A 19,844-nucleotide genomic window follows, 5' to 3' on the forward strand; every position below is an offset into this window, starting at 1 on the left:
TTAGCGTGCAACTCTCCAGATCCATCCCATGTTGTAGCAAATGGCAGTATTGCATCTTCTTTTTACGGCCAAGTAGTATTCTATTGTATATTTGACCACATCTTTATTCAGTCAGCCGCTGAAAGACATGTTGGCTGTTTCTTTGTGTTCCTGTTATGCATTTTCAATATATTCATTCATGGTTCTTAATTGTCCATTTCATAGGTCTGGTGTGTAATTTTTACATTTATCATTCAGTTAAAGCATTCTCTCACTTCCGTTTTGGTTCTAAATTCACACATGGATTATTGAGAATTCTGTGTGCTTTTTTTGTAAATTCCAAAATATAGAGATACTAGAGGCCCGGTGCATGAAATTTTGTTCATGGCAGGGGGCATTCTGTCAGCTGGGCCTGCACCCTCTTGCAGTCCAGGACCCCTTGGGGAATGTCTGGCTGCCAGGGAGCGGGTCTAAGCCAGCAGTCAGACAGCCCTCTCGCAGTCTGGGACCCCTCGCTCCTGCTCCTTACCACCTGCCTGCAGTGGAGGCGGGAGAGGCTCCTGCCATCGCCACTGCACTTGCCAGCCCTGAGTCCGTCTTCTGGCTGAGCGGCGCTCCCCCTATGAAAGTGCACTGATCACCAGGGGGCAGCTCCTACATTGAGCGTCAGCCCCCTGGTGGTCAGTGTGTGTCATAGTGACTGGTTGTTCCACTGTTTAGTTGATTTGCATATTAGGGTTTTATTAAATAGGATTATTTATCTTCAATTGTAGAATCTGGTGCCTCCCAGCAGGTCCCAGAAGCTGCCGGGGTCCACATGTGGTCTCCAGGCTGGCTGCTGTCACTAGCTAAGTGTCCACGAGAGCAGTCCCCATGCCTTCTGGGGTCCCTGGAGGCCCCCTTCCTGGAGTGTGGGGTCTGGGTCCCTCCTGGATTAGTTGATGGACAGAGAAGCATACACTCCTGGCTCACTTGGGGGATCCTCTGACAGGGAGGATGGGGGTGCACATGTCTTCCTTCTGAGGGTCAAGGGGTTCAGCTGGGCGTAGGTCACATCCTGAGGGGCGTCAGGTGCAGCCTGGAGCAGGGGGAGAGAGAGAGAGAGGGATGACACTTGGTTGAGGTTGGGAAAACCTGGAGGTTTGGATTGAATAGGACCCACCTGACTGTCCATCTGTCTGTCCTCTTCTATTTGTCTGCTCTTTGTGTCCAGCAATTCCTCTGACAGGGAGGAAGGAGAGGTGGCCATTCCCTGCCTGGGTCCTGGTCTTGAGTGGCTTACATGGGGGCCTTCATCCTGCCTGTTCTGCTGGAGACAGTGAGACAGAATAGTGTCTCCTGGATTCCACAGTAGAAATCCTCCTGTTAATTATTCTCATGTTGCCAGAGAGATGACCTATCCTATCTAATAAAAGAGTAATATGCAAATTGACCATCACTCCAACACACAAGATGGCTGCCCCCATGTGGACACAAGATGGCCGCCACAAGATGGCCAGCAAGGGAGGGCAGTTAGGGGTGATCAAACCTGCAGGGGAGGGCAGTTAGGGGTGACCAGGCCGGCAGAGGAGGGAAGTTGGGGGCGACTGGGCCTACAGGGAAGGGCAGTTGGGGGGGATCCAGGCCTGCAGGAGAGAGCAGTTGGGGGTGGACCAGGCCTGTAGGGGAGGGCAGTTAGGGGTGACCAGGCCTGCAGGGGAGGATAGTTAGGGGTGATCAGGCCTGCAGGGGAGGGCAGTTAGGGGCAAACAGGCTGGCAGGGGAGCAGTTAGGCATCAATCAGGCTGGCAGGGAAGTGGTTAAGGGGTGATCAGGCTGGCAGGCAGAAGCGGTTAGGGGCAATCAGGAAGGCAGGCAGGCGAGCAGTTGAGAGCCAGCAGTGAGAGGGATGTCCGACTGCCTGTTTAGGCCCAATCCTACCTGGATCGGGCCTAAACGGGCAGTCGGACATCCCTCGAGGGGTCCCAGATTGGAGAGGGTGCAGGCTGGGCTGGGGGATACACCCCCAGTGCACGAATTTTGTGCACTGGGCCTCTAGTCTATATATAAAAGCCAAGCGACCAGAACAACTGGAATGACAAGAACGGCCAGAATGACAGAACGACCAGTCGCTATGACATGCACTGTGGCAGCCAACTCGCCCAAGCAGGGCCCCGATCGGCCCTGCAAAACATCCCGTGGCCCCGGCCTCCAATTGGCCCCCACACCCCGATCGGGGTCAGGACTGGCGGGCCACTACCTGCAGCCCTTCCCTACAGCCAGCCCCACCCTTGATTAGCCCCCTGACCCAGATCAGGGGTGAGGCAGGCTGGCCAACCTCCCACGTCCCTTCACTCCTGCTGGTCTGACCCCCATTGGCCCCCATTAGGGTGGGCCAGCCAGATACCACCCATGCACGAATTCATGAACTGGGCCTCTAGTTAAGCTATAAATAGATTAGGTCACTCTCCTGATGGAATCTGCAGGGACTTCCTGAGCCTTGGGGCCTCTGGATGCTTCTGTGGTTCTGACTCTCATCCTAACGTGCTCTCTCTTGCTCACTGGGCTCCAGCCTCATGGCCCCTCCTCCTGAAGAAGCAGGCCCTGCCTCAGGACCTTTGCGCCCGCTCTTTCCCTGTCCCCCCACCATGCCCTCTGTCCCCTCCTCTTGCTTTATGTTCCTTCACAGCAGTTTGCTCTCTGGGACACTGTCTGCTTGTTTGCATATTGTCTCCCTCGCCCACAGGTGAGCTCGAGGTGTGTGGAGACAGTGTGGCTCAGGGCTGCACCGTGGCCCCTAAATGGAGCCGGGAAACAGTGCACCCGGTCACATCTGCTGGGTGAATGACTGAAGGGGTCCTGGGGACCTGTGGGTGAGTCACTTATTCCTGCCTCCACCTGACACCTGGGGCTGCACAAGGTCAGACAGAGGACGAGGGGCCAGCAAAGGGGACCACGTAGGAGGGGCCATGAGGTCACAAGTAAACCAGGAGGAGTGAGTCACAGCAGGACGACCTGGGGGCCCAGAGGGGAGGTCAGCGTGGACGCTGCTGAGAAGCAGGTGAGGTGGGACAGGGAAGGGTCCATTGGATTAAACTGGGCAACACAAGGTCCTTGGAGGCCTGGACAGGAGCAGGGGTCTCACCTGAGGGTCCAGCTCCATGCTCTCCCCCGGCTGCGGGTCCTTCATGGCAGCATCTGCTGGGGCAGAACGGGTGGGAGTGTCTCCTGGCAGGTCCCCAAGATCTCAGGGCTGCAGACCCCGCCTGCTCCCCAATGGGCCACTAACCCGGGATGAGGTGAGGCACCAGGTCACACAGTATGGGTCTCAGTCCTTCTCACTCCTGACCCCCATCCTCCCAGCCTAACCCTCCCCATCGCCTCCTGAAATCCCTGTGCCCCCTCCCCCAGGGCAGCTGTCTCTTCCTCTCACAGAGGTGCTCTTCATGGGTGTCCACCGCTGAGCTGGAGCTGGGGGAGGAGACAGGAGAGTTAGAGGCAGAGCTGGGCCATGGATGGTGGATGTTTCGGGTCTTTGGGGCAGGAATTACCTGATCTGCAGGCCTCTGTCCTTGGCGTCTGGGTCTGTGGTCCCTGCAGGAGGTTGGACATGAGCCTCTCTCTGGGCTGGTCAAGAGGGACAGTGTCAGCCCTGGGAGGTTAGGACCCCCTTCCCCTGTGATTCACAGGAAAGAAGGAAACCTTACCAGACACTTGTGTTTAAGTTTTAGTATTTCATAAGATTGAAGGTGATGAACGATTACCTTCAATACATACACCTGTGCTGACATTGAGTGTTTTCTCTCTACATCTCCTGATTTGAGAATCTGGAGAAATCTTTTTCTCAGCTGACCTTTTCCATCTATTTGGTTTCCTGTGGCAGGTGCTCCGAGCCCCTCTCCCTCCTGTGACCGAGGTCACCTCGTTCCCTACTCACCCAACGTCCTGCCTTTGCTCTGACGTCGGTGTCGGAGGAAGAGGAAGAGGAAGAGGAAGAGGAAGAGCAGCAGGACCAGGGTCACCGAGCCCCCGATCAGGGCATATTGGTACCAGTTGGGACCTTGGACATGAGTGACATCATGAATGAGCCAAAGATGCCATTGAATGAGCACGTACTGTGTGTGAGGCACATGTTGGGGTCTGTCACTCATCTCCTCTCACCTCATGCACCGGGGGCTGCTGACCCCACCACCCACTTCACTGAGGCTCAGAGAGGTTAACCACGTGCCCCAGGTCACCCAGCCTGGACAGGGCAGGGCTGGGTCAGAACCTGGGACTGTGGGTTCCCTGTGCTGTTCTCACGCTGCCCCCGCTCCCACCCCCCAGGGGGACACCAGCTTCGTGCTCTGGGCTCCTTTTCTGCAGGGGCCTGTCCACGTCTCATCTGGAGCTGAGGGTCCTCCCTCATTACCCGCCCCCAGCACAGCAGGGACAGGAGGGGCAGGGTGAGGGGTGGACTCTGAGTCTCTCCCGGATCCCTCTCCATTCTGCAGGCCCTGACGCCCCCTTGGGAAGGTCGGGCTGGGGGCTCTGCCTTCCTGAGCTCTGTGAGGCCCTTATGTCACCTCATCCCCCAGCAGCCTGTGAGCAGGATGGGACCAGGGATGAGCAGACAGGAACCCCACAGTCAGAGGAGGGAAGGGACCGCCCAGCCCCACAGCAGGAGCAGCAGAGCCAGGAGCTGAGCCAGGGCTGATCCACCCTGTTCCCTCCTCTGAGCTGAGCCTGAGCTGAGAGGGAGGACTGGGGTCCTGGGCCCTTGTCCTGCCTGTCCCTCCCTGTACAGTGTCACCGTCCCTGAGACAGAGGGGACAGGCCCCATAACATCACGTCCTGTGGGTTTCCCCGTGAGGCCCTCTCCCAGGAGGTCAGGGCCAAAACTGACAGGAAATCTGAGCTCTGGACAAGGATTCTCTCCTTTTACACCTGGAGACACTGAGGCCCAGGCAGGGGAAAGGCGGGGACAAGTCATTCTCCCTCTAGGGATGTAAACTTCTTCATGACTCAGCCCCTATTCCCCATGGAGGCACCCACAATCTCCCCACAGGGACCCTCATTTATGCCCCTATGAGCCTGACCTTGTGCTGGGGAGGGATGAATCCTCAGAGGCCCTGGAGCCCAGAGGTTTCCCTGAAATCCTTCCCTAACTCCAGCCTCCCTGGGACACAAACCTGTCCTTATGTGCCTGGGGAGGTATTAGATTCTCTGAGAGACTCAGAATTGCTCTGGGGAGCTCTGTGCTTCCTCTGAACAAAGGGGACCCAGCTGTGGACTTGGACCCTGTGGGTAGAGGGCTGGGGTCCCAGAGGATTCTGGGAAGGAGGACAAAGCTGGATGAGACCCTAGGGCCAACCCTGGAGTCCCCACCTCACTCAGACTCCTCCTACATCTGCCCTGCAGCTCCTAAGATCCTCCCACTGCCCACCTGGTACCTTCTGAACCAAGGTGAGGAGGAGAGGTGAACAGGCATAGGAGGGTCTCTGAGGGGCAGAACTCCTCTGGGTGACCATCCCTAGAGCTGCTTACTCCCTTTCAGACCATGATCCTCCTGGGGATGGAACCCTGAGCTGACAGCTCAGCAGACAGGGTCAGGGGTCCCTCACCTGAGACCAGGAGCTCCAGGGGCTCACTGGGGTGTGACAGCAGGAAGGGGGAGAAGGTGTCAGAGCTGTAGCACCTGTAGGTGCCCCCGTGGGCTGAGGTCACAGGGTTCAGGGAGAACTCTGCTTGGTACTGCTGAGCTCCGGGCTTTGATCTCAGACGCAGGGGGGGATCAGCTGCCCCCTCCTTGGACAGAAGGAAAGTGTCCCACAGGCTTTGTGACTGACACAGCAGGGTCACGTTCTCTCCTGAGGCCACCCTGGGGCCTGGCTGCACCGAGAGGGAGGGTGTGTCATGCAGCCATCCTAGAGAGAGGGAGGGAGGGTGAGGGCTGCCTGCCCACCATGTTCTGGCCTGAGAGTCACCAGGCCTCTCTCTGAGGACCCTCCTCTCTGTCTGTCTCTGTTTCTCTGAGTCTCCCCTTCTCACCTCCCATCCCCTGCCTCTCTCTGCTTCCCTCCCTCCCTGGGCCCTGCATGTTCATCCTGGCCTCACCACCTGAGACCCCAGCAGGGCCTGTGCAGAGTCTGGGTCCCTGACTGATCCCACTGGCTCCTCACCTGCCACTAGGATGTCCAGCGGGTCGCTGGGGGCCGACCACTCAGAGGAGAGGTTGTATCCACCGTAGCATCTGTACCGGCCCCCGTGGGAGGTGCTCACAGTGCCCAGGGGGAAGTGGGCCTGCGAGAGCCCAGCCTGGGGCTGCAGGACAAGCCTCTGGGGGAGGTCCCGTCTCCGCTCCTTGTGCAGAGCGAATTTGTCATAGCCGACATCAGAGCGACACTGGAGGGTCAGGCTCTGTCCAGAGGTCACGATGGGGCCCTGCTGGCTCAGGAGAGAGGGCTTCCCAGACTCACCTGGGGAGACCAGATGTGAATTACAGGGGCTGCTCCTCCCATAAACCCCTTCTCCCGCCTGACCCCCAGTTCTCATTGTCTCTATCTCTGGCCCAGGAGTCTCTTTGATTCCCCCACCCTCTTTTAAGAGGCTCCCCTCACAGCAAAGATGCCAATAATGTGTCTGGTGCCTCAATCCATGGATGGAAAATAATGAAACTCACCTGTGACCAGGAGCTCCAGGGCGTCACTGGGTTGTGAGCACACCTGGGGCCTGTCCCTGTAGCAGCCATGGCATCTGAACGTCCACCTATGGCTGGGGGTCACGCGGCCCACAGGGAACAGGGCCTGGGGCTGCCCACTGTGGTGTGTCTGTGAGTCCAGGGCCCAGGAGAGCCTGTGATCGCCTTCCTTAGTCAGAAGGAACCTGTGATATCCCTGCCCTGAGCCACACTGGAGGGTCACGTTCCCTCCTGAGGTCACGAAAGGGCTGGGCAGGGCTGAGAGGCTGGGTCTGCTGTAGTATCCTAGGAGAGGAGGAGGCAGCGTGTTAAATGGGGCTCACACCTCCCTCATGTCCCCCAGGGCTGGGCTGTGAGAGGGAGACACCCTGAGAGCAGACCCCCTTCCTGAGGGCAGAGCCTGAGGCTGGGACCCCAGAGTGTACTCTCACCTGTCACCACCAGCTCCAGGGGGTCACTGGGCTCTGACCAGCCATCAAGGCTGTAATAGTAACAGCGATATCTCCCTGCATCATGCTCTGTCATGTGTGTGATGGGGAATTTGGCCTTGTCCCCGGGCTTCTGTGGCTCCTGTCTTTTCCATGGGACTAGGATTCCCTCTTTATACAGGTGGTACTCCTCAGCCGCTGGGTTGCCCTGACAACAGATGGTCACGGGGCTCTCCCAGGGGATCACAGGGCCTGGCTCAGCCCAGAGGGTGGGTTTTGGGGGGGTCCCTGGAAGCAATCAGAAGCTGGGTCACAGGACATTCCCACCCTTGGTTCCCAGCTCTTGGTCCCAGATGCCCCCATCTGTCAGACAGATCTGCACCCCTTCCCCACCTGTCTGTGGGGTAGCCCCTTGTCCCCAGGGAGGAGTGGGACCTGGGACACCTGGGGAGACTCACCTGCCTGCACCGGGGTCCTGAGGCCCACACTCAGCCCTGGAAGAGAGTCCCTGTGAGAGATTTGCCCTGAACCCTGAGCAGCACCCTCCTCCCCAGGAGCCTCCTGAGTCCTGGGGTCCTGACAGACCAGGACCCCCATCCCCCCTCCCATCTCACCGAGGCAGAGCAGGGCCATCAGGGTGGGGGTCATGGTGTCTCCTCTCTTTGCACCCAGCTGTGCAGATGCAGGAAGCTACAGTGTCCTCTAAACAGACAGACACACAGCGTTTGGCCCCTGGGAGGCTGGCCCTCGTTTTCATGGGCTTTCATGTCAGCAGCCCCACAGAAAGGAGAACATTCACTTCCCAGAGGCCTGCATCTGGTTTCCTTGGTGAACCAGGAAATAGACCCGGAGCCTCCTGAGATGCCCCTTGCAGGTCAAGTGACCCAGGCCACATCCTTCCCTGTCAGAGCCTCTCCCACGGGGTCTCCTTCTTCCTCAGCCCGTCCATCAGCACCTCCCTGGGTTCCTCACCATGGACAGTGCCACCTGGGTCCTGGAAAAGGAATACGTGGGTCCTTGTGGCCTGCAGAGCTCAGATCAGCAGGGACACGCTCACCCTCTCCCTGTGCAGCTCAGGGCGCTGTCCCTGTGACAGTGAGCACAAAGGGAAATGCAGGGCAATAAGGAAAGGAAACACGTCACTTCTCCTGGCCCAAGTGTGGTTTTCTTTCTATCGTAGCTGCCTCGCTGACTTCTCTTTTTTTCGTAGCCACAGCATCTACCACACCTTCCTGGGGACAAGCTTCTGGGTCATTTTTCCTCCTCAGTGCCCCTCGTTTCCTGTGTTAAAGTCTCCTCTTCATTCTGTGGTCCAGCCTTCAAGCTTTAGGGGATACTGATTTAGATTAGAGTTTGGATTTTGACTTAAAACAGATTTTTTTCTTTTTTTCTGCCTACAAGAAAACCACTTTACACTGAGTGGCCAGATTATTATGATCTCTGAAAGCATAATAATCTGGCCACTCAGTGTATATCCTATATAATAAAAGGCTCATATGCAAATTGTGCCCTCGACCAGGCAGCAGGGGGGCAGTTAGAGGCAAGCAGGCCAGCAGGAGGGAAGGTGGGGCGAGCAGGCCAGCAGGGGGGCCAGTTGGGGGTGAGCAGGCCGGCAGGCAGAGTGGTTAGGGGCAATCAGGCAGGCAGGCAGGCAGGTGAGTGGTTAGGAGCCAGCAGTCCCAGATTGTGAGAGGGATGTCCGACTGCCGGTTTAGGCCCGATCCCTGTAAACCGGCAGTAGGACATCGTTCGAGGGGTCCCAGATTGGAGAGGGTGCAGGCCAGGTTGAGGGACACCCCCACCCCCAATTAACGAATTTCGTGCACCAGGCCACTAAAATGCACATATGCATATATACACAGCCCCTGGACACAGACAATAGTGTGGTAAAGGCTTGGGAAGGGGAGCTGGGGAGTGGAAGGAGTCAGTGGGGAGAAAAGGGGGACATCTGTAATACTTTCAACAATAAAGGTACGTTTTTTATTTTTATTTTTATTTTTTTATTTTTTATTTTTTATTTTTTTTACATTTTTTTAATTGTTTGAAGTATTAAAAATAGTAGTACATATGTCTCTTTTTTTCCCCCATTGACCTCCCCCCACCCTCCCCTTCCCCACAGTACATGCCTTTACCTGCCCCCCCCCCAGTGTCTTTTATCCATTGGTTATGTTTATATGCATGCGTACAAGTCCTTCGGTTGATCTCTTACAGCCCCCCTCTCCCCCAAAACCTCCTCTGCCTTCCCACTGTAGTTTGACAGTCTGTTCAATGCTTCTTTGCTTCTGTGTCTATTTTCTCCCCTTTTCTTTCCTTTAAAAAATCTTGCCTCTGCAGACTAGAAATAGACATACAATAACAAAAAATGTTTGAGTCCCAATTTCAATGTCCAACAGTTCTGATTCCCCGTTTCAATGTCAAACAGTTCCTTATGTGTACATGTCAGCAATGATATCTGGATGGTGGGCACATGGTGGCAATGCAGGTCCAACCCTCTCTGGTTTGGTCCTAGGCAACCTGCTGCGTCGCACAGCTGCTGACTGCTAGCGTGGCAAGGCGTCGTCAGCGTCTCCCATCTCTGGACTGTTTCTCCTCTTGTCTTCATGGTTGGAGCAGACCTGTCAATTCCTCTCTGTTGCAGGAATCCACATGGTCTTGGAGTTGTTTTCTGAAAATACACAAACATATTCTCGACCAAAAGTTAATAAAGGAATCTTTTCTATATAATTGATTTGGGATCCTTTTTATTTTTGCCCAAACAATTTTCCTTTGTCTTATTTAGACACCATGTGTGTTTTGCTGTTAGCATTACAAATAGAAATTAATTTTGTAAAGTAAAAATTTTCTAGATGTAATTTACTTATAGGATATTTTTCCTTACATGATATTACCCTACTATCCCCCCTTTTTGGATTAATGGAGGCTTTTGTAAATTTTATAATGCAGTCTTGATAACTTTAAATTTTAACTTTTTGCACAATAAAGGTACATTTTTTAAGAAAAGAGTTTGGAGCAGCAGCCCCACAGCATCCTTGTCAATGGCGGTCCAGCTTACTGCAGCCTCAGCACAGGCAGCAGAGAAACAGCCAACCTGCATGAGCACCAGAGGCCGAGCAGCCTGGAGTCTGAGCAAGATGTGCTCATGACATGCTACTTCCTGGTGCGACTGATGGAAATGGAGTGATGGCTGATGGGAATGGAGTGATGGCTGATGGGAATGGAGTGATGGCTGATGGGAATGGAGGGGAGACTGATGGGAATGGAGTGGGGACTGATGGGAATGGAGTGGAGTGGTGGGTAAATGGAATGGATTGGGGACTGATGAGAATAGAGTGGGGGCTGATGGGAGTGGCGTGGTGACAGCAGCTGCCAAGGAAAAATGTGTTCTGGATTTAACAGCAACAGACACTCTAAAGAAGATCCATCAATTGTAGAATCCAGGTCACTGGCAGATCCAGGTGCAGATCCACACTTGGATTGTTTCCAGTTTGATATTTTTGTTGGCAGGGATCCTTTCAAGGATGATCCTTTTGGGGAAATGGATCTGTTTGAAGGTGATCATTTCAAAGATCGGACAGCTCTCTCAGGCAATCTCCTCATGACCCTGTGACCATGTGTGGTGTTGAGCCTTTCACGCAGCCGGCATCAGCAGTGACCCTTTGGTGGAAACCCTGAGGCACCGTGATCCTATCGCTCCAGGTGCAACCGAGGGCAGTTCTGGGCAATCAGGCCAGCAGGGGAGGGCAGTTGGGAGGGACCAGGTCTGCAAGGGAGGGCAGTTGGGGGCGATCAAGCCTGCAAGGGAGGGCAGTTAGGAGTGACCAAGCTGGCAGAGGAGGGAAGTTGGGGGCAACCAGGCCTGCAGGGGAGGGCAGTTAGGGGTGACCAGGCCTGCAGGTGGGGCAGTTAGGGGTGACCAGGCCTGCAGGGGAGGGCAGTTAGGGGCAAACAGGATGGCAGGGGAGCAGTTAGGCATCAATCAGGCTGGCAAGGGTGTGGTTAGGGGGTGATTAGGCTGGCAGGCAAAAGCGGTTAGGGGCAATCAGGAAGGCAGGCAGGTGAGCGGTTGGGAGCCAGCAGTCCTGGATTGTGAGAGGGATGTCCGACTGCCCGTTTAGGCCCGATCCTATGTTGTTGCAGCTAGTGATTGGCCCACAGACCCGTTCACCAATATTAACAATGGTGGGAACGATTCCTATTGGAAATGCATGCATGACCTCCAAAGTGACTGATGTACATGTATAAAGCAAGTAAATCTGAATCGATTTAAAACTTGTCTGGAAAATTTTTAAAAAGCTACTTAAAACAAACGTTACGTACTACTTAAATGAAATGATGCCAACAATTCACAATTACTTTTTATTGAGATATTACGACTTTTGCTCAAGATAGCAGAGGAAATAAAGGAAGTACTGAAATCCCCCCCTGACCACAGTAAAAGCACAACGAAACTGCAGAGCAACCAGCACTGAGAACCAGCATTGGAATCCAGGTGAACAGCAGGTCCCAGGTAAGGACACAAAGAAGAAGCCGCATGGAGATGGTAGGAGGGTGGAGATGTGCAATGGGCTGGACCACGTGGAGCAGGTGTCTGGATTTTTTTACTTTTTACTTAGTTCTTCTTGGTTTAAAAATAATCCCTCAGCCCAGTAAGTGAGGCTCAGTGGTTGAACATCAACCTATGAGTCAGGAGGTCACTGGTTCAAATCCCGGTCAGGGCACATGCCTGCGTGGCAGGCTCCATCCTCCAAAGGGGCAGTGCAGGAGGCAGCTGATGTTTTTTTCCTCCTCAGTGTTTCTATTGTCTATCCCTCTCCTTTCGTCTCTCTCTAACATCAATAAAAACTTAGTTAAAAAAGTAAAAATGAAATAAAATAAAAAACAATCCCAGGGTTATGAAGATACCATGTTTTTTTGTTTTTGGGGATGGATGTGGCCCAGCATGAAGGGGTGTATAGATGTGAATCCAAACCAGCCATGTGGGACGGACCCTCACATCACAGGGTGAGAAGATAAGGGCCGTGAAGGAGAGTCACCGAGGACAGGGGGGAGGGAGAGCACCCCGGGCGGATGGAGGAGGCATCCTCTACAGAGACATGGCCCATGTTCTCCTGCACCCAAACCTCGCCTACCACGTCTTCACCCCTGTACGTTCTCAGCAGACAGTGTCCCCAATTATGGTCCATATTCTCTTTCAGCACCTCCTGGGGTCATCAGATGGGCTCCAAGGCTCCCCCAGTCTGAACGGTGCATTGTTGCCTCTGGGTTCACATCCTGGCTGCATCGTGGATCCTTCTGGTGTCATTTCGAGCCTGAAATAGCAGCACCCCGAGCACCACCAGGACCAAGCCAGCCGCGCCCATCCGGATGAGATTCTCCACTGTGTAGTCTTGGGGATGGGAAAATAGGAGTCGTTTGTAAAAAAGTCTCAGAGGTCAGGGCAGACCCAAATCTTCGGGATTCTAGTGTCTTTCCTGGGCTCCCACCTCCCCTTCACTTCAGCGTCCCAGTGACATCTGAACTCAGCACCTATTCTGAGATACCTTGTCAGAGCTGTGCCCCAGAACTGAGGATGAGAGAAGATATGATCAAAGTTCAGAAATAACTAAGAGCTGTGTGTTGTGTGTTCAGTCCGAGACTCAAAACCCCTTGAGCTTATTCCCCTACAGCTGAGAGATCCTATGTTTTCAATAGCTGGGGACCAGGGTCCATGGAGGAGGGTGTGGTGTCAGGGCCTCCTAAATCTCAGGAGCACGAAGGGGTGAAAGTCTGGGCTGGGTCTCCTTCACCGCACCCTGCCCAGGACCCTCCTCTCTGAGGTCTGCATTTTCATCCTCACCTGGAATTGTTCATCTATTGATTCTTCTATTAACTCACTGATTTATTTATTAAATATATTCATATTGATTTCAGAGAGGAAGTGAGAGGGAGAGAGAGAGAAATATCAATGATGAGAGAGAATCATTGATTGGCTGCTGCCTGCATACCCCCTACTGGGGACTTATCCTGTAACCCGGGCATGTGCCCTTGGCCAAAATCAAACCTGGGACCCTACAATTGTAGGCTGATGATCTATCCACTGAGCCAAACCTGCTAGGGTTTAGCTTATTTATGATACAGTTATACAAATGAATTCCTACAGTGGTAGATTATTTACCAAATGAGAAATGTGGGCATATGGATGCTAATGGTGTGAGCTTTTGCGTTATCTCAAAGTATAACAAAGTCATAACCAAGGACGTCCACACTTCTGGCTCAAACTTTAAGTCACGAAATCCCCCTAATTTCATTATTGAGTGAGCACCCAAAGTAGGAAATTATGTTAATCCGTTACCCTATTTTGTTATAAAATCCGAGGTATAAAGAAAATTATGGACCTTTCCTGATTACAGTGATCCATGCAATGACTCTCAATGTCAGCTCCACAATTCAGATAATGCACATGGAAGATCAGCGTCACTCAGTTGGGTTAATATCCAATGGGTGACACCAAGAAGCCTTTGTAATGTGTGGCATGTGGTCAAAAGTCATAGAGAAAGGGTAATTATGGGGGGATGAGCATCTGTCAGGAAAAGAGACCCTTCCTAGTAAACCCTAATGAAACAGAAGAACGGATTGGACCAAAGTGGCCCATAGTGCTTTCAATATAAAATGCAAAATTGTGGGTGGATTTGCCTTGACATCACTTTGGGTGTGAATTAAGCTGTTTTCCGGAGGGGAAGCTGTGGCCCATTTTGGTCTGTCATTCCATCCTTTGGGACGTGGAGGGAGAAAAATAGGTATGCCATCGGGAATAAAGAAGTGACATTTCCTTTGACTGGTGAGTATTATAACTTTATATCAGAGGGATCAACTGAAAAACAGTCCACAGGGAGAGAAGATTTAGGAGGCTAACAGGTCATGATATAAGTATGTCCAAACAATAGCTTTCCTCAGTGCACTTACTACCATTTAGAAAATCTATAGGAGTCAAACCACTTACAAATTACAGTATTACTTGTGCAATTCTCTAGTAAGTGGGCTATATATTTACTCAAGTTTACAAATAGCTATCACATGCTTCTAAGGTTCATGCATAAAGCTCATTTGAAAATGTGTGTGAAAAGAAGACTTTATATAAATAAGAAGTTATTCTCCATAACAAATGTCTGGTATTAATCTACTGCCAATGAAAAGAGGAATGGAATGTTTATATTTCTATCTGGATCCAATATATTGAAAGGTAAATTGTGAGCTTATAGACAGAAGTATTGCCTGAAGGTAATCTAAAAAGAGCCATAATAGACCTGTGTGCAAAGAAACCCTGAGCAGAGGTGAATGCACAGAGTCTGGGCAGGAGGCCCCTGACCCCCATGACCTCAGGGCCGCGAATGGACACACAGCACAGTCATTTTTGGGTCGAGGAAACAGATGGGGATGCACAGGGGTCTGTCCCTCACCTGTGACCTCGATGTGCAGAGGGGCACTGGGCTGTGACCACACGTTGGGGTTGGAGCTAGAAGACCCATAGCATCTGTAGGTCCCCCCATGGGAGGTGTTCACAGGGCCTAGAGGGAAGATGGCCTGCCACCTCCCAGCATGCATCCTCGGTACTACCGCCATGTGTCGGGTTGGGTCAGCCCCTCCCTCCTTCAGCAGATGGAAAGGGCCGGATGTGAGCCGTGAGCTACAGGAGAGGGACACGTTCCCTCCTGAGGCCAACACAGGACCTGGCTGGGCTGAGAAGGAGGGTGGACCGCCCACTCCTGAGGGAGGAGAAAGGGTCTGTGTTAAAGGGACCGTCACCCTCCTGCCCCAGGTGTGTTCTGTGAGGGGTGAGGTCCCCTGAGGCCACAATTTACTCCCTCTGCCTGTGACCTGGAGCCTACAGTGGGGAGGGGACCCGGTGTCTCCCTTACCTGTCACCACCAGGAGCAGGGGGTCACTCCGCTCTGAGAGTATGTCCCCAGTGGTGTAATATGCACACTGGTACAGCCCTGCGTGGGATGGGGTCATGGCTCCAATGAAGAAACCGGCCTTGTTGCTGGAGTTCTGTGGGATCCTTGTTGCCCAGGGCTCAGAGCCCCTCTCTTTATACAGACCGTAGGCACTAGCCTGCAGAGACCCCTGACACCAGATGGTCACGGGGCTCCCGTTGGTGACGATGGGGCCTGGGTCAGCCCAGATGGAGGGTTTGGGGATGTCTCCTGGAAAGGAATCAGACATGAAAGTTCCTGGGGAGTCCTCATCCCCCCTTCACGTCATGAATGAGCCAGTGATGCCATTTAATGAGCACCTACTGTGTGTGAGGCACACGCTGTCGCTGTCACTCATCTCCTCTCACCTCACAGCAATCATGCACCAGGGATTGCTGACCCCTCCACCCACTTCACTGAGGCTCAGAGAGGTTAACCATGTGCCCCAGGTCACCCAGCCTGGACGGGGCAGGGCTGGGACTGGAACCAGGACTGTGGGTTCCCTGTGTTGTCCTCACGCTGCCCCCCAGGGGGACACCAGCTTCGTGCTCTGGGCTTTTCCTCTGCAGGGGACTGTCCACGTCTCATCTGGAGCTGAAGGTCCTTCCTCATTACCCGCCCCAGAACAGCAGGGACAGGAGGGGTGGACTCTGAGTCTCTCCCGAGTCCATCTCCACCCTGCAGGTCCTGACGCCCCCTTGGGAAGGTCGGGCTGGGCTTGGGGTTCTGCCTTCCTGAGCTCTGTGAGGCCCTTATGTCACCTCATCTCCCAGCAGCCTGTGAGCAGGATGGGACCAGGGATGAGCAGACAGGAACCCCACACTCAGAGGAGAGAGGGGACCGCCCAGCCCCACAGCAGCAGCAGCAGAGCCAGGAGCTGAACCAGGGCTAATCCACCCTGTTCCCTCCTCTGAGCTGAGCCTGAGCTGAGGGGGAGGACTGGGGGCCCGGACCCTTGTCCTGCCTGTCCATCCCTGTACAGTGTCACTGTCCCTGAGACAGAGGGGACAGGCCCCATAACATCACGTCCTGTGGGCTTCCCCGTGAGGCCCTCTCCCAGGAGGTCAGGGCCAGAACTGACAGGAAATGGAAGATCTGGACAAGGATTCTCTCCTTTTACACCTGGAGACACTGAGGCCCAGGCAGGGGAAGGGCGGGGTCAAGTCATTCTCCCTCTAGGGGTGTAAACTTCTTCATGACTCAGCCCCTATTCCCCATGGAGGCACCCACAATCTCCCCACAGGGACCCTCATTTATGCCCCTATGAGCCTGACCTTGTGCTGGGGGAGGGATGAATCCTCAGAGGCCCTGGAGCCCAGAGGTTTCCCTGAAATCCTTCCCTGACTCCAGCCTCCCTGGGACACAAACCTGTCCTTATGTGCCTGGGGCAGTATTAGATTCTCTGAGAGACTCAGAATTGCTCTGGGGAGCTCTGTGCTTCCTCTGAACAAAGGGGACCCAGCTGTGGACTTGGACCCTGTGGGTAGAGGGCTGGGGTCCCAGAGGATTCTGGGAAGGAGGACAAAGCAGGATGAGACCCCAGGGCCAACCCTGGAGTCCCCACCTCACTCAGACTCCTCCTACATCTGCCCTGCGGCTCCTAAGATCCTCCCACTGCCCACCTGGTACCTTCTGAACCAAGGTGATGGGGAGAGGTGAACAGGCATAGGAGGGTCTCTGAGGGGCAGAACTCCTCTGGGTGACCATCCCTAGAGCTGCTTACTCCCTTTCAGACCATAATCCTCCTGGGGACAAAAACCTGAGCTGACAGCTCAGCAGACAGGGTCAGGGGCCCTCACCTGAGACCAGGAGCTCCAGGGGCTCACTGGGGTGTGACAGCAGGAAGGGGGAGGAGGTGTCAGAGCTGTAGCACCTGTAGGTGCCCCCGTGGGCTGAGGTCACAGGGTTCAGGGAGAACTCTGCTTGGTACTGCTGAGCTCCGGGCTTTGATCTCAGACGCAGTGGGGGATCGGCTGCCCCCTCCTTGGACAGAAGGAACGTGTCCCACAGGCTCTGTGACTGACACAGCAGGGTCACGTTCTCTCCTGAGGCCACCCTGGGGCCTGGCTGCACCGTGAGGGAGGGTGTGTCACGCAGCCATCCTAGAGAGAGGGAGGGAGGGTGAGGGCTGCCTGCCCACCTTGTTCTGCCCTGAGAGTCACCAGGCCTCTCTCTGAGGACCCTCCTCTCTGACTGTCTCTGTTTCTCTGAGTCTCCCCTTCTCACCTCCCATCCCCTGCCTCTCTCTGTTCCCCTCCCTCCCTGGGCCCTGCATGTTCATCCTGGCCTCACCACCTGAGACCCCAGCAGGGCCTGTGCAGAGTCTGGGTCCCTGACTGATCCCACTGGCTCCTCACCTGCCACTAGGATGTCCAGGGGGTCGCTGGGGGCCGACCACTCAGAGGAGAGGTTGTATCCACCGTAGCATCTGTACCGGCCCCCGTGGGAGCTGCTCACAGTGCCCAGGGGGAAGTGGGCCTGAGAGAGCCCAGCCTGGGGCTGCAGGACAAGGCTCTGGGGGAGGTCCCGTCCCCCCTCCTTGTGCAGAGCGAATCTGTCATAGCCGACATCAGAGCGACACTGGAGGGTCAGGCTCTGTCCAGAGGCCACGATGGGGCCCTGCTGGCTCAGAAGGGAGGGCTTCCCAGACTCACCTGGGGAGACCAGATGTGAATTACAGGGGCTGCTCCTCCCATAAACCCCTTCTCCCTTCTGTCCCCCAGTTCTCATTGTCTCTATCTCTGGCCCAGGAGTCTCTTTGATTCCCCCACCCTCTTTTAAGAGGCTCCCCTCACAGCAAAGATGCCAATAATGTGTCTGGTGCCTCAATCCATGGATGGAAAATAATGAAACTCACCTGTGACCAGGAGCTCCAGGGCGTCACTGGGGTGTGAGCACACCTGGGGCCTGTCCCTGTAGCAGCCATAGCATCTGAACGTCCACCTGTGGCCGGGGGTCACAAGGCCCACAAGGAACAGGGCCTGGGGCTGCCCACTGGGCTGTGTCTGTGAGTCCAGGGCCCAGGAGAGCCTGTGATCGCCTTCCTTAATCAGAAGGAACCTGTAAAATCCCCCCCGTGAGCCACACTGGAGGGTCATGTTCCCTCCTGAGGTCACGACAGGGCTGGGCAGGGCTGAGAGGCTGGGTTTACTGTAGGATCCTAGGAGAGGAGGAGGCAGCGTGTTAAATGGGGCTCACACCTCCCTCATGTCCCCCAGGGCTGGGCTGTGAGAGGGAGACACCCTGAGAGCAGACCCCCTTCCTGAGGGCAGAGCCTGAGGCTGGGACCCCAGAGTGTACTCTCACCTGTCACCACCAGCTCCAGGGGGTCACTGGGCTCTGACCAGCCATCAAGGCTGTAATAGTAACAGCGATATCTCCCTGCATCATGCTCTGTCATGTGTGTGATGGGGAATTTGGCCTTGTCCCCGGGCTTCTGTGGCTCCTGTCTTTTCCATGGGACTAGGATTCCCTCTTTATACAGGTGGTACTCCTCAGCCGCTGGGTTGCCCTGACAACAGATGTTCACGGGGCTCTTCCAGGGGATCACAGGGCCTGGCTCAGCCCAGAGGGTGGGTTTGGGGGGGGGTCCCTGGAAGGAATCAGAAGCTGGGTCACAGGGCATTCCCACCCTTGTGTCCCAGCTCTTGGTCCCAGATGCCCCCATCTGTCAGACAGATCTGCACCCCTTCCCCACCTGCCTGTGGGTAGCCCCTTGTCCCCAGGGAGGAGTGGGACCTGGGACACCTGGGGAGACTCACCTGCCTGCACTGGGGTCCTGAGGCCCACACTCAGCCCTGGAAGAGAGTCCCTGTGAGAGATTTGCCCTGAACCCTGAGCAGCTCCCTCCTCCCCAGGAGCCTCCTGAGTCCTGGGGTCCTGACAGACCAGGACCCCCATCCCCCCTCCCATCTCACCGAGGCAGAGCAGGGCCATCAGGGTGGGGGTCATGGTGTCTCCTCTCTTTGCACCCAGCTGTGCAGATGCAGGAAGCTACAGTGTCCTCTAAACAGATAGACACACAGCGTTTGGCCCCTGGGAGGCTGGCCCTCGTTGTCATGGGCTTTAGTGTCAGCAGCCCCACAGAAAGAGGAACATTCACTTTCCAGAGGCCTGCATCTGGTTTCCTTGGTGAACCAGGAAATAGACCCGGAGCCTCCTGAGATGCCCCTTGCAGGTCAAGTGACCCAGGGCACGTCCTTCCCTGTCAGAGCCTCCCCCACCGGGTCTCCTTCCTCCTCAGCCCGTCCATCAGCACCTCCCTGGGGTCCTCACCATGGACAGTGCCACCCGGGCCCTGAAGACGCTTCAGGAAGACGTGGGTCCCTGTGGCCTGCAGAGCTCAGATCAGCAGGGACACGCTCACCCTCTCCCTGTGCAGCTCAGGGCGCTGTTCCTGTGACAGTGAGCACAGAGGGAAATGCAGGGCAATAAGGAAAGGAAACACGTCACTTCTCCTGGCCCGACTGTGGCTTTCTTTCTATCGTAGCTGCCTCGCTGACTTCTCTTTTTTTCGTAGCCAAAGCATCTACCACACCTTCCTTGGACAAGCTTCTGGGTCATTTTTCCTCCTCAGTGCCCCTCGTTTCCTGTGTTAAAGTCTCCTCTTCATTTTGTGGTCCAGCTTTCAAGCTTTAGGGGATACTGATTTAGATTAGAGTTTGGATTTTGACTTAAAACAGATTTTTTTTTCTGCCTACAAGAAAACCACTTTACACTGAGTGGCCAGATTATTATGATCTCTGAAAGCATAATAATCTGGCCACTAAGTGTATATCCTATATAATAAAAGGCTCATATGCAAATTGTCCCCTCGACTAGGCAGCA

The 19,844-nt window shown here is 54.6% G+C and overlaps 2 protein-coding genes across 5 annotated transcripts; both read right to left on the reverse strand.

Moving 5' to 3' along the window:
* Positions 1-701: 701 nt before the first annotated feature.
* Positions 702-8,162, reverse strand: LOC308234907 (leukocyte immunoglobulin-like receptor subfamily B member 3). Of its 4 annotated transcripts, none has more exons than XM_080643336.1 (13): positions 8,038-8,162; positions 7,680-7,767; positions 7,524-7,559; positions 7,069-7,353; positions 6,620-6,922; positions 6,120-6,416; positions 5,562-5,864; positions 3,896-4,018; positions 3,510-3,585; positions 3,392-3,429; positions 3,104-3,156; positions 1,142-1,288; positions 702-1,057 (listed from the first exon to the last, which is right to left on the reverse strand). In XM_080643336.1, the coding sequence occupies exons 2-13, from the start codon at positions 7,711-7,713 to the stop codon at positions 914-916; spliced, it is 1,839 nt and encodes a 612-aa protein (XP_080499462.1). In that variant the 5' UTR covers positions 7,714-7,767; positions 8,038-8,162; the 3' UTR covers positions 702-913. The 4 variants fall into 4 exon arrangements, with proteins under 4 accessions (XP_080499462.1, XP_080499463.1, XP_080499464.1 ...); XM_080643337.1 differs by having other exon boundaries at positions 1,142-1,285; positions 8,038-8,156; XM_080643338.1 differs by having other exon boundaries at positions 1,142-1,285; positions 3,510-3,552; positions 8,038-8,148.
* A 3,247-nt stretch (positions 8,163-11,409) lies between these two features.
* LOC308234908 (leukocyte immunoglobulin-like receptor subfamily A member 6) lies at positions 11,410-19,417 on the reverse strand. Its single transcript, XM_080643340.1, has 10 exons — positions 19,293-19,417; positions 18,935-19,022; positions 18,779-18,814; positions 18,324-18,609; positions 17,875-18,177; positions 17,375-17,671; positions 16,817-17,119; positions 14,961-15,248; positions 14,502-14,807; positions 11,410-12,451 (listed from the first exon to the last, which is right to left on the reverse strand). Exons 4-10 carry the CDS (start codon positions 18,415-18,417, stop codon positions 12,330-12,332), a joined length of 1,713 nt encoding a protein of 570 aa, XP_080499466.1. The 5' UTR covers positions 18,418-18,609; positions 18,779-18,814; positions 18,935-19,022; positions 19,293-19,417; the 3' UTR covers positions 11,410-12,329.
* Between the last annotated feature and the right edge of the window lie 427 nt (positions 19,418-19,844).

Source organism: Plecotus auritus, assembly GCF_963455305.1.
Source record: "Plecotus auritus genome assembly, chromosome: 10".
In the NCBI taxonomy this organism is placed as follows: Eukaryota; Metazoa; Chordata; class Mammalia; order Chiroptera; family Vespertilionidae; genus Plecotus; species Plecotus auritus.

Coding starts and splice junctions, on each gene's coding strand:
- LOC308234907 (XM_080643336.1), bottom strand. CDS start 7,713: ATGACCCCCACCCTGATGGCCCTGCTCTGCCTCG. Junction 4,019..5,561: donor CCTGGAGCTCCTGGTCTCAG/GTGAGGGACCCC, acceptor CTCATGTCCAAG/GTCCCAACTGGTACCAATAT. Junction 1,058..1,141: donor ACAGACAGATGGACAGTCAG/GTGGGTCCTATT, acceptor CCCCTGCTCCAG/GCTGCACCTGACGCCCCTCA.
- LOC308234908 (XM_080643340.1), bottom strand. CDS start 18,417: ATGACAGAGCATGATGCAGGGAGATATCGCTGTTACTATTACAGCCTT. Junction 15,249..16,816: donor CCTGGAGCTCCTGGTCTCAG/GTGAGGGCCCCT, acceptor ATTCCTTTCCAG/GAGACATCCCCAAACCCTCC. Junction 12,452..14,501: donor TCTGCACATCGAGGTCACAG/GTGAGGGACAGA, acceptor CCCATCCCCAAG/ACTACACAGTGGAGAATCTC.